Consider the following 13,384-nt stretch of genomic DNA (forward strand, 5'->3'; position numbering starts at 1 on the left):
AAGATGACGACCCTGTACATATAAAATAAATCATCTGATAGTAAAGTTGTCAGGAGGAAACAAGCCAACATGCTCTTCTAGCTACAGCACGCGAAGGGCATAAAGCCTAGTAATTATATTTCAGAACAATATTTTGTACCATGAGTTGCCTTCAGGCATAGTTTTGCGTGAAAAATACAAATCGGCACTTTATTTTCAAAATTTTCTCTCTACCGGTAGGTCGCACTGTGCCGCTGCTCTTGGTTGCTAACTTGATCACTGGATGGTATGATCAGGTTCTTTCGTTCCATACCATTGACCCTTGATTAATTCTGCTCGAGAGGTGGGGATGAGTGAAAGCGATTTTGATATCAGGCGTAAACGAGGAAAAAAAATATATCACTAGTCTATAAAATTGAAAGAACAGAATGCGAACGGTGCAAAGAAACGCATGGCTGAACGCCAGACAGTCTGAGTGCCGCCACGTGACGCGGGTGTATTTCGAAAGATACGGGCCACTTCCGTTCATATCAGCGCTGCCGAAGTCCGGGAAGAATGAGATAAAGACAGCTTGCTTCTTTCCGAATCGGTAGAAGACTTTGGTGAAGGCTATGACCCGAGTGAGGCTAAGGATACAAACGACCGACTGCTGTTTCTGTAGCCTTGTTTTCATATTAAGGAGCGCGTGACTGCGTCGAACTTCTAAAGATGAAATGCTCCTTGGCTATGCTAGCAGCTTCGATCGTGTTCTGCGCCGACCAACAGGGTGAGAAAGTATTACCGTGCAAACGGTCGGCAGTTCTCCAGTGTAGTGTAGTTCGGGACTTTAAGCCGGGAACCAAACGTGTGTGTAGTATAATGTGAATAAATAATTTTGGTGATCGGAGGTGAGAAGGATTAACGATAAAAGTTAATTTTTCTTACCCTAATTGTTTCAAGTCAAAGCTCGCAATTTATGTGTTCATTAAAAATTTCCGAATATTCAGCACAATTAAATTAGTCAAATTACGCGATGTGCTGTACATGCAGTGTATCATATATAGACTAAGCAACCATGAAATAGAACTCTCGCGCTGGTATTTTATTATAAAACGTAAAAAAGACAAAGCGATTCTCCGCACCGTGATCAAAACTCCGACTTATATTCTAAACCTGTTAATCATAAAGTTAAAGATGTGGGAAGTTATGCTATATTTCTATGTTTCACTTTAAATCAGTGTTACTCTTCAGTGTTACGGTTACTTTTCTTCTAAAATCTGAAAACTAATGTGAAAGAATTAGCCACATGCCGCTTTTGCAATAAATTGGGTTTTTGGTTTTGCTGCTCTTGTTGTTGCGTGGAGCTTTGCAGTTCGCTAGTTCTCAGTATCATCTCAGGCTCCGTGTAAGAAAAGGAGGTAGTCACCAATCAAATTTAGAGCATTGTGTCGTCCGCTCAACGTCTCACAATGGTCAAAGAACGAGCGCTTGCAAATAACTTTCGCGAAATCGTATCGCGTGCATAGATTTCAAAACAACAACGTAGTCCTGGAGAGCTCAACATGGCTTCCAAATTCGAATTACTCGCCTAGATCGACAACCAATGTTTTGGAAATAAAAAAAATAAATATGAGGCTTACTCGCTGTATAAACGCTCAATAAATATTTGATCTTGAAGCATGCGACAAGTGTTCCAGCAATGAGTACCGTAATTGCCAGTGGGGTGCGGAATGGAGCGCGGAAAACGTTCCAGTTCTTCACTGTGCAAATGTGCAATTGAAGCCATGATAGGAAACCGGTTTCGTATTTGTTTCTGATAAGATTAACATAAAGCCTAAGCCGCCCGAGTTCTACCAATGTTTTCGAATAAGTGCTGTAATTTACCTAGTATTCAATCAGGTAGTAATATTATTGTAAATGAAATCCGTTCGCAGTGCCTCCTGAAAGCTGACAGGAAATTCTCTCTAAGCTCAGTATTAGATGAAAATTCTGTGAGAAAGCATACATTGCAGGAAAGGAATGACAGAGACCTCAGTAAAAGAACACTTTTTGAAGTGTTCCGCCTAGATTTAATAAGCGGTTCATTCGCCCATCTCTTAATTATTCTTCTAAAGTGCATACTTGCACTCGTAATTGCATATGCGTATATCACTAAATCGCGTTGTCATGTAAGTGTTGCTCCCGATAAGCACAGGTCAATTCATTTACGGAATGTGGGCCAATCCAAGACCCCAACAATTTTTTCTTGTTCATATCGGCCCTTCGTTGGGGTATATTATTTCTCGAAACAGAAAATACTTCTTGTCTACAATAATAAATACGCATGCATCCTTGAAATTAAATAATGATCGTTGGCGCTACTGACACGACAATAGTCGAACCTTCGTTTTCTTTCTACTTTGTTTTAATTCTGCAACTTTATAGAACCTGGTCCAGTCAAATTGAGAAATATTTACTTGTTTAGTCGTCATATGGTTTCTCTCAAGAAGAACAAAATAAGGTGTGGGCGGTACTGAGCCCGGAAGTAACTTTGTTAGATTGTTGCCCTTTGATACAATTAGTTTGGAAGGTACGAATAAGGATAAAATTGCGAATTTTTACTACCAAACATTTCTTTCTTGTCTTCTGCGCATTTACCAGAAAGTCTAAGCAGTCTTAAGTCACCTGCTGTGCGGTTTCACGTATCAAAGCAACCAGATCCCGACGTTGCGCATCATCCGATTCTGCTTGGGTGCAGAGAATTTGTCATTGGTGCCTCAATTTCTCTCAATTATTGCTCTCAGTTCTTCTCAAAACCTTTTTTATTTCAGCTATCAATATTAACTTTTGTCGGTTTATATTATCTTCCCTGTGTAATAGTCAGCGCTGGACGTCTGCACTCACGGACGCGGGGGCCGCTTTTTCATGCAGGCGAAAAGGAAGGTGTGGTGGGGAAAAACATTTATTAGCACCCGTGTGCTGTGCTATGCCAGGGCACGTTAAACAACACCAGGTGGACATAAATTCCGGAGCCCTCCACTACGGCCCTTCTCATAGCCTGAGTCGCTTTGGGAAGTTAAACTTCCTAAACCATAAAACCAATGTGTTAGAAATCAATGTTTTCTGAACTTCGGACAGAGCGCCACGATTCTGGCCGTCCTGCCCCACGCCTCCTCGAATATGTTCTGAAGGGAAGTTGGAAATCATGAGCAAATTCAAGTTACCTTAAGTTTAAATGAGCATGTGTAAGCTGTTTGGACTAGTTCGGACAACTCAAGCCCCGCTTCACGACATTCATGTGCATCAATTTCCTGACAGGTGCACGCGTCAAGGCCCAGACACTGTTCAAGTTTTCGAACATTTCTGATCCATGTGGCACCAATCAGGAATGGAAGCCGTGCGCCACTGTCAGCTGTGCCGACGTCACGTGCTGGAAACTTGCTGTAGGGCCTGAATGCACAGGCAATTGCAATTACGGTTGCTTTTGCTCCGAAGGATTCTACAGGGATGGAGAAAGTGACTGTGTACCGCGGAGCCAGTGCCCACCTGGACCGAGTCGTCCAGGTACGTTGCACCAGAAGACGAAACAAAAAAAAAAAGAAAAAGGCTGTTGTTACCATTTACTGCTTTAACATACTGTCCCGCAATACGTGACCACCCAGCCTACACCACGTACTAACAAATCACCTAGTGGTCAATTCTAATAGCAGTTAATGGCTTAAAGCACCATGCACAATCATGGTGGCATTACTAACTCGCGTGGCACAGTCGTAGTCAATAAGTTTTGGCCTTGAATTCCTTTATTGTTCTAGCGTCGTCGGGTTTTGGTTTAATAAAGAACGTATTAGGAACTTTACGAAAGTCATTACAAAGTATTTACGAAAGTGGGGTTGCCTGATGTTACCTCGGGTGGCAGCTACCAACTCGCGATTTCCTTTGATATGGGAGGGTGATATCAGAAGCAGACTGCCAGGACACTTGTATTCACCTTGCCCCCAGGCCACGAAGGCACGTTTGCACAGCTTAGTTAAAGCGGGGCTCTATATGTGGGGTGGTATCCTACGCTATCGCATCATACCCTTAAAGGCGGAGCTTGTGTCATCGATATTTTTTAACATCATACGAGAGTTGGCTGCCTGGCGCTGCTATCCTAGCAGACGCAATACGGGAGAACCCATGTCGATGTCAAAGGCATGAACACAGTTCCTACGCTCTTAATCTGGTTCCACGTACTTGCCAAAAACATCGCCATTATAAGTGGAACTTCCACTCATATAAATGAAGTTCCACTTATAACTGAACATTCTGACACGCACGTGGAAACAGATAAAGAGTGTACTGCTGGAGTAAGTCCCAAATGTCATAGATTCTCCTTAATACTGCGAAGCGACTTCCGCCCATAATTGGTTGCCGCGCATCTGATGTCAAAGAACTGCATTGATTTCATCGGAGTGATAATGAAAATAGCAAATTGGGCGAATATTTAGAGGAATCCCCCAAGGTGGAGTAGATTTGTAATAGGGGAAGCTGTACAGTTTCTGAGGAAGCTGTATAGCTTTCCTTTGTAGCCATATGGCTGCGCTTGGGTGGATGCAATGAGTAATTACTCCCTTATTACAAAATAGCAAATATTTCGTAAAATTGTCCGAACACGGCCGACGACCACTTTCAATACGTTCTTGGCAAACACTAACTTTTACGATCGCCTTGATAGTGGCACATCATTTTTAGTTACCGGTTACAGTTTTAGTTTAGTTAACCTTATAGGTCTAAGCATTCACTTGCTTAGACCTATAAGGTTGCCAGACAAAGCTTATCATGTTCGCAGAGGCTTATCACGCAGCGTTTATCAAGACGTAGTCGCTTTTCTGACTGAGATAACCGCGTAGGCTACCACCGCAGATGACAAGCTGAGAGCGCGATTTGGCGAACAACCCGAAGTAAGGACTATATTAGTCAGACCCAGTTTTAGGGAAACCCACCGAGATGGATTAGATTTGTGATCAAGGAGTAAATACTTAACATGAGAAGCAGCGGTGGCATAGAGGTGCATGCAAGAGGACCGTCGTTCGAATCCCGGTTCCACACAATTATCCACATGATCAAAAAATGAAAGTTTTGCCCCTTGATGTAGTTATATAAACTTGTTTGGGGCGCGACTTGATGCAAGTGAGCACCTCCCGCACCGCCCTCCCTCACCAAAACAGGAGGTAGCCACCCTGGTGCAGCAATTGGCCGCAACCTCCCGTGATTAGTCCTACAAAAACCCCGACCCTCAGTCACCAGTGGGTGCTGGGCAATTGACCACGGCGGTGGTCAGACCTAAAACGCCGCGGGGGGTGCTAAGAATCTCTAGCTCGGCTGCACATGCCGCCATTGGAAACTGACCCTGGCAAAGTGTATTGCTAGAACCCCAGCTAGCGAGACTAATTTAGCAGTGCTGTTAGAGGAACTAGAGGGTGTGAAATGGGATATCATAGGGCTTAGTTTGGTTAACAGGGTGAATGGCTCATACACTGTACTGAAGGGCGGGCATGTACTGTGCTATCGAGGTTTACCGGAGAGCCAAGAAACTAGAAGTAGGTTTCCTTGTCAATAGGTATATAGTTGGTATTATAGATGAATTCTACAGCAGTAATGAGAAGGCGGCAGGCATTGTAATTAAGCTTAATAAGCGGTATAAACTGAAGGTTGTACAGACCTACGCACCTACATGTAGTCATCATGGCCAGACAGTAGAAAGCTTTCACGAAGATGTATAATCGGTAATGCGGAAAGGAGAGACGCAGTATACTGCACTAATGAGCGAATTCAATGCCAATGTAGGAAAAAAGCAGGCAGGAGTTAGGCAGTGGGGGCCTAAGGCATTATTTCCAGAAATAGCAGGGGTGAATTACTACTTTAGTTTGCAGAGTAATACTTTTATAATCATGAATACCTTCTTCAACAAACGGAAGAAACGCAAGTTGACATGGAAAAATTCTAAAGGGGAGACTAAAATAAAATTGATTTCATACTTTGTTCTAACCCTACCATTACTCAGGATGTAGAGGTAATCGAGAAAGTGAGATGCAGTAACCGCAAGATGGTAAGGTCTCGAATTAGTCCAAACCTGAAGAGGGAACGGAATTGATTAGCAAGAAAGAAGTCCATAAATGAATTAGCGGTGAGGTGGAGGGCAGAAGAGCAGGATCCCGCTACAGAATAGATATTCAGCTCTAAACGAGGATGACGACATTAGCCTAGAAACAATCAACAATCAGGACAATCTTAGACTGCAATTAAGCAAAGGATCAAGCAGGTTTTCGCAAACGGTACTGTACTATCGATCATATCCATACCATCAACCAGGTGATAGGAAACTTCTCGGAATATAACCAGCACTTATACATAGCATTCATCGATTTCGAAAGAGAATTTGACTCAGTATGAACCTCGGCGGTGATGCAGGCATTGCGAAATCAGGGGGTAGACGAGCCGTACGTGAAAGTGCTGGAAGATATATAGAGCAACCATAGTTCTGCATAAAGAAAGTAACAAAATTCCCATAAAGAAAGGTGTTAGGCAAGGAGACACGATCTCCCCAGTATTACTCATAGCTTGCTTACAGGAAGTATTCAGAGACTTGGAATGGGAGCAGTTAGGGATAAGGGTAGATGGAGAATACCTCAGCTATCTGCGATTTTCTGATGACATTGCCTTGGTAACTCGGTTGATAAACTGCAAATAATGATTGATGACCTAGACAAGGAAATTAGAAAGGTAGGCTTGAAACTCAATATGCGGAAGACTAAGGCAATATTCAACAGCCTCAAGAAGGAACAGCAGTTTACGTTAGGTAGCGAAGCACTGGAAGTAGTAGGCGAATATGTCTACTTAGGACAGGTAGTAACCGCAGATCCGGACCATTAGATAGAAATAACACGAAGAAAAAGATTGGGATGGAGCGAATTTGGCAAGCACTCGCAGGTTATGACTAGCAGCTTACCGGTATCGCTCAAGAGGAAAGTGTACAAAAGTTGCATCTTACTTGTACTGACCTATGGGGCTGAAACGTAGAGGCTAACCAAGAGGGTTCTACTTAAGATTAGGAAAACGCAAAGGGCGATGGAACAAAAAATAGTAGGGGTAACATAAAAGATAGGAAGCGTGCAAAGTGGGTGAGAGAAATAACTCAAGTTACCGACATTCTAGTGGAAATTAAGAAGAAATGGGTATTGGCAGGACATGTAGTGCGAAGAGAGGATAACCAATGGTCGCGTAGGGTAACAAACTGGATTGCAAGGGAAGGAAAGCGCAGCAGGGGGCGGCAGAAAGTTAAGTAGGCGGATGAGGTTGAGAAGTTCGAAGGGGCCAAGTGAATGCAGCTAGCACAGAACCGGGTTAGTTGGAGAAATAGGGGAGAGGCATTCGCCCTGCAGTGGTATAGTCAGGCTCATGATGATGATGATTATGATGAATGATTGATCAATAATTTCTGGGATATCATTAACTGATTTCGCTGTAGAGGCAGGCGGTACCATAGTTAGAGAGTATACCGGTAAGCTGTCTAAGGGGGCAAAATATTTGATTAAAAAATGCGAACGTGCGAAAGCTTCCAATCCAAAGGACCAGTATTGAATTATCAGAGATATCAAAGCTAGTCAATAAGCGTAAAGTGGCCAATATAAGGAAGTATAACATGGTGAGAATTGAGCATGCTGTAAAGAACGGGGGAAGGCTTAAAGCGGTGAAGAAGAAATTAGGCATCGGTATAAACCAGGTGTCTGCGCTAAAGGACAAGAAGGGCAACGTCATCACGAATATGGGCAAGATAATCAAAATAGCAGAAGAGTTCTATACTAATCTCTACTGTAGCCAAATTAATCAGGACCATACTGAGATCGGGAGAAGGAAAATCAGTCAAGCGTGTCGTTTATGACGAAGGACGAGGTTGAGAAAGCGTTAGAATCTATGAAAAGGGAGAAAGCAGCTGGAAACGATCAGATAACTACAAATTTGCTGAAGGATGGAGCGGATATTGTGCTAGGAAAACTGGCCATCCTGTACACGTGGTGTCATAGATGGTACCGGAATCATGTAAGAACGCAAACATTGTCTTAATTCATAAGAAAGGGAACGCTAAAGACCTTAAAAATTACAGACCAATCAGTTTATTGTCTGTTACGTATAAAGTATTTACTGAGGTTCTCACTAATAGTATCAGAACAGCAGACTGTAATTAGGTGAATGATCAAGCAGGTATCGAAAAGAGTACTCTACTATCGTTCATATCCGTGCCGCCAACCAGGTGATAGAAACAGCGAAAGTGTAGATGAAGAATACCTCAGTAATCTGTGATTTGCTGTTGAGATTGCCTTGCTAAATACCTCTAGAGATAAACTGCAAAGAATGATCGATAACCTAGACAAGAAAAGTAGAAAGGTGGGTTGAAAATAATATGCAGAAGACTAAGGTAATGTTCAACAGCCCCGGGAGGGAACAGCAGTTTACGTTAGGCAGCAAAACACTGGAAGTAGTGGGCGAATATGTCTATTTAGAACAGGTAGCAACCGCAGATCCGGACCTTGAAAGGAAAATAACAAGGAGAATCAGATTTGGATGGAGCGCATTTAGCAAACACAACGCAGATTATGACTAGCAGCTTCCGGTATCGTTCAAGAGGAAAGTGTGCACACTCACCTATGCGGCTGAGACGTGGACACTAACGAAAAGGGTTCTGCTTAAGTTGAGGACAACGCAGAGGGCTATGGAACGGAAAACGGTAGGTGTAACGTTGGGATATAGGAAACGCGCAGAGTGGGTCATATAGATAACTCGAGTCAAGACATTCTAGTGGAAACCAAGAAGCAATGGGCATGGATAGGGCATGTAGTGCGTAGAGAGGAGAACCGATGTTCGCTTAGGGTAACAAATTGCATTTCAATTGAAGGGAAGTGTAGCAGGGTGTTGCAGAAAGTTAGGTTGGCGGACGAGGTAAGACGTTCGCAGGGGCCATGTGGATGCAGCCAGCACAAAACCGGGTATATTGGAGGAATTTGCGCCATTGCAGACTGAGAAACAAGGGGAAGATCTTAGAAAAAATAAACGCACTCACGACTGTGTCATAAAACTAGCTTCGCGATATTTTTTTTCGCACATATTGCTACAGCTAATCAGACATTGCCTAACACAATCATCCCGCATTATCGTTTTCACTTCGAATTTTTAGCTCTGCTTCTTGTTGTTGCCGAAAGACGGAATATTGCCGTTTTCGTGATATGATAAAACCTTCGTGAGCCCTTATATCCGCCACAGCAGCTTAGTGGATATTAGGTCAGCTTCTGAACCCAACGATGCATGATAGGTACCGGCCACGGCAGCCCCTGAATGTGATAGATGACTAACGCGGGAACACCACTGTGCCGAGCAATACGAATGCATTATAATGAGTACCCAGGAAGACAAAGCTATTTTGCAGTTCTCCTCTGCGTCTTCTCCAATGTAGCTGACTTTGTATCTTCGGTGCGCCTAGCCTTCATGTCGACTGATATCAAACCTCGCGGCATGAGTTACGTACGCGCTTACAAAGACCGGTGCAGTTTCGCGTCCTTATCAATGTTGTGTACTTTTCCTCCCCATCATCGCAGGAGCTCCTGCACCGCGGTGCGGTCTCAATGAAGAGTGGAAAATATGCTTGAGCAGCATGTGTGCAGAGACCACATGCGAAAGGCGCACCATCGTCCAACCATGCAGGGCAGACTGCCGCACGGGGTGCCACTGCTCCGATGGTTTCTTCCGCAACGTTCAGGGTGATTGTGTCACCGAAAACCAGTGCCCTTCTCAGCAGTAGCGCTGCCTCTGTACCACCCGTACGTGCGGTGTGTAACAATAATATCTACCCAACTTAATCTTAAGCATACGCTCATTAGATTTCCCAGTAATCTCGCAGATGTGATAGGCTTTATGGTTTAAAATAGCTTGCTGACGGGCGAGAAGGTTAACAGTTTCTGAAGTCAGTCTATCGCATTCCGGAGAAAACTAGAAAAGGGAAAAACATGAACCATATTTGCATTTCTTGTACCGCGAAAGCAAAATAAACAAAACGAGCAAGCGATTTCCTGTAGAAAATCGTACTTCACATGCCTCGTTCTTTTTTCTTTGTATTATTTTTGGCCTGGACAGCAAGTCAAGTGGCAGTTATATGCGGAGCTCGCAGCCCCTTTTGTGACCTAAGCCATGTGCCACTCCAATGGACGCCAACTTAATGATCTATTTCACTTTCACGCAGTGGGCTAGCTGCCTCTGATGAACGCACTCGAGATGCGGTGTACTGATCTGCACTGCTTTCTAGCCCCTATCCATAATGCCGGATTATAGAAGAAATGGATCACTGATAACATATACGTCTATAACAGATATCAGCATCACCTTACAGAGACAAGCTCAAAAAAGTTCTGAGATGTGTAGAGTGAAGGGGAGCGTTTTCATTGGGTGCTTCAACTTTCATGTAGCGGGAGATATAAAAATTTACTTGGGGAGCCAATTTTCAGACCCGATAATGAACAATGAAATGCTTGCAGATAGACACAAACATAAACGAAGCATGTCTAGTACGCAAACATTGTACTAAACGTCACGGTATTAGGGCCAATAAAATGAACCAAACTCCGACAGGTGCTATCATAAAGTGTTAGGTACGTCTGTTTGCAACTGAGATGCCCAAAGGTAAGGATGTTCACTGGCAAGCCAGAAGTTTGGTTGTTTCCTTCCACTCCGTCTGAATGGCGCATGCTGGTAAGGGGAGACTACAGAAATGTCGGGCGGCAGATAAGCAGGACCGTTAAACGGCTTCCAAGCGCTACAACGAAAGCTGTGAAACTTCGAAAATAAGCTGATTCTTCCTACCTGCAGCCGCTGTCACTGCTTACATCAATATAACGCATCAGAGATTGTTTCCTCGCAACAGCTGTGCATATACTTCATGCGCGCGTTTTCGCAACCAATAATTCATCCTCAATTTGTTCTAAGCCGTTTTTCAACGCCCCCACCTTATGACAAGCGTAGAGTATCTCATCATATTTTATAAACGTGTGTAGGCAAAGATTTAGTTTTCTTGATGCCTTCTGTCTCAGCCCACCTCATTTCGGGCGTCTTTCAGTTGGTGTCCATTTTGCACATCATTAAAATGCTTTGTTACCTAGTGTTTTCTTTAACTTAACCTGCTTTTTCTAATATAGCTTGTGCTGTTACATTCCTGTTAAATTCGGAATACGCTTCTCTTCAGTCAGACTACTCGGATTTGAGTCGTAAGTTCTCGACCTATGCCGAATACGTCTGGCCTTCAACACGAACAATTAACTGCATATCTACTGCACTGTATATATATCTATTGTATTCTTCCACTCCTCTCTTAAATGCCTTCGGGCCTTGAGGGTAAAATAAATGAAATGAAATGAAAATTCGCACATACGCCAGATGAGCTTTGAATAGCGTGAAAGGCGCGCAGCGTATGCAGACGGCGAGCGTCCTTTATGAAGAGCGGAAAGAACGCGGCGTCAATAACCCTTATAATGAGTCGCATGAGGATACTTATTGAGAATATTTACGCTGGCATTTAGAATAGTTTACTCATACAAAATGTGTTACTAAAATAGGCATGATATCCCAATGGCGAATGTATATTGTCGGTGCGACGTCCGTATGCGATGCCGTAAAAACAGCAGACTGTCTCGGCAGCGCGTTCATTACATATTTAACGAGACGCTGAGGTTGCGTGAACTGCTTTGTAGGCTAATTTATGGCATGGCATTGTCCACCTGTCACGCCGCGGTGGCATCACAGGAGAAGTGCAGGATTTTTTCTACTTCTGGAGGGCGATCACCTGTTGGACCTGCGAAAAAAGAGGTCAAGGTTCTCAAGGACGGAGTTGCCAGGCAGAAAGTTCTCGAGAAATAAGCCAGGATGCTCAAGATCTGCCTCGTGATGTAGAAACCACCTAGGAAAGACGTGTTTTTTTTTAATTTAAAATGTACGCGCAGCCGCAAACGTTGCGATCATGCATCAAAAAACGACAACAGTAAAGAAGCTAACACTAAACATTCACTTCGCCATGCGGTTGCTGTCGCCCTACGTAATATCAGCCGAGGGTCAGACGTAGCTTTGAAAACAAGCGACATATTTCAGGGCGGATTGCGATAAATCGGCGAACATTTCTTCTATGTTCCGCATGGTCATCTAATTAAACAGGATAATCATGCAAAGAGAGAGATAACACACTTTAATTGTAGCTTTTTAGCCTCTAAATTGGCAGCTGGCTTACAGCATGAGCGCCACCTGGTCTTGCATCTGGTTTGAGGCGAGCCAAGGACTCCATTAACAAGAAAGTGGGCAGATTTATACTGTTCATTGCACGGCTGACGGGCATTGAAACAGACAGTGAAAAAGGTTGGCATATATATTGATCTCGGCTGTTGGAATATGCTTTCATGCTTCATCCTTTTAAAGCATGAAATTCTCATTTTCCTCAAATATTTTAATTATATATTCAATTACACGCTTCAAGTGTTGCCAATTAGCATTGTTTCGCATTGGCTTTTCAGCCTGAGCATTGCAGCACCTTTTGACGGAACCTTCATTTTAGAAGTGTTTGAATTAATTATCTGTCTCAATAAAACGATCTATTTTTTAATTCCATCATCAAGCATGGCATTCCATTTTTTTACGCCTTTGATCTTCCGTTTTCCATTTTCTACATGTGCATTTGTTTATTATTCAATTAATAAGTAACTTACAATGATTTCATAAACTTTCAATCGCTATCACAAACGAATCAATTATCAAATATTATAGCCATAAATTACATACAAAAGAATCTTTTACTCAGCTATGGATATTTCAGACTCGCGGGGTCGATAAAATGGTTGAAATATTTGTTGCACAGAGTGACAAAGGCTACCTGCTGAGTTTTATTTGCTGGCAACATTTGCCACTCTAGAAAACAAATATTTCATCCAAAAACAAGGAGCCTGCATTGGATCTAGCATTGTTTCTTTATCAAGTGGGCCACGCCTGGTTTGATGTGGCAGGTGTCTTCTAACCAATCTCAATGATGCGACCGATGATAAAGTGGTGCGATACGTCGATCACAATTATAACTTTATATCGCACTGGTGACACAGCAGACTACTGACGCTATCTTTGACTCTTCTGTAATGAAGTTAATAAACTGCATTCGACTACTGAGCTTGCCACTAATAATAGCCTGAGGGTTTTAGGTGTGGAAGTAATAACATTTGACAGCCATATATTTCCTGCGCAGACTCGCCGCGGTCTAGGACGAGTATTCTGCCTTTCAAATCGGCTCACTTCAAGATTGTCATGCGGAGTATCGCCAAGGCACACCTAAGAAGCCGCGCTGCAAAGATCATGCGTGCATGAAGCAAAAGCCAGTTCCTACACACAAGTG

The 13,384-nt window shown here is 43.2% G+C and overlaps 1 protein-coding gene across 1 annotated transcript; it reads left to right on the forward strand.

Moving 5' to 3' along the window:
* The first annotated feature begins 577 nt into the window (after nt 1-577).
* LOC146188058 (inducible metalloproteinase inhibitor protein-like) lies at nt 578-10,093 on the forward strand. Its single transcript, XM_084603621.1, has 3 exons — nt 578-745; nt 3,256-3,501; nt 9,567-10,093. Exons 1-3 carry the CDS (start codon nt 688-690, stop codon nt 9,767-9,769), a joined length of 507 nt encoding a protein of 168 aa, XP_084459747.1. The 5' UTR covers nt 578-687; the 3' UTR covers nt 9,770-10,093.
* The last annotated feature ends 3,291 nt before the right edge of the window (nt 10,094-13,384 follow it).

The sequence above is a fragment of the Amblyomma maculatum genome, chromosome 5 (genome assembly GCF_055883805.1).
Source record: "Amblyomma maculatum isolate TAMU_Amacu chromosome 5, ASM5588380v1, whole genome shotgun sequence".
In the NCBI taxonomy this organism is placed as follows: domain Eukaryota; kingdom Metazoa; phylum Arthropoda; class Arachnida; order Ixodida; family Ixodidae; genus Amblyomma; species Amblyomma maculatum.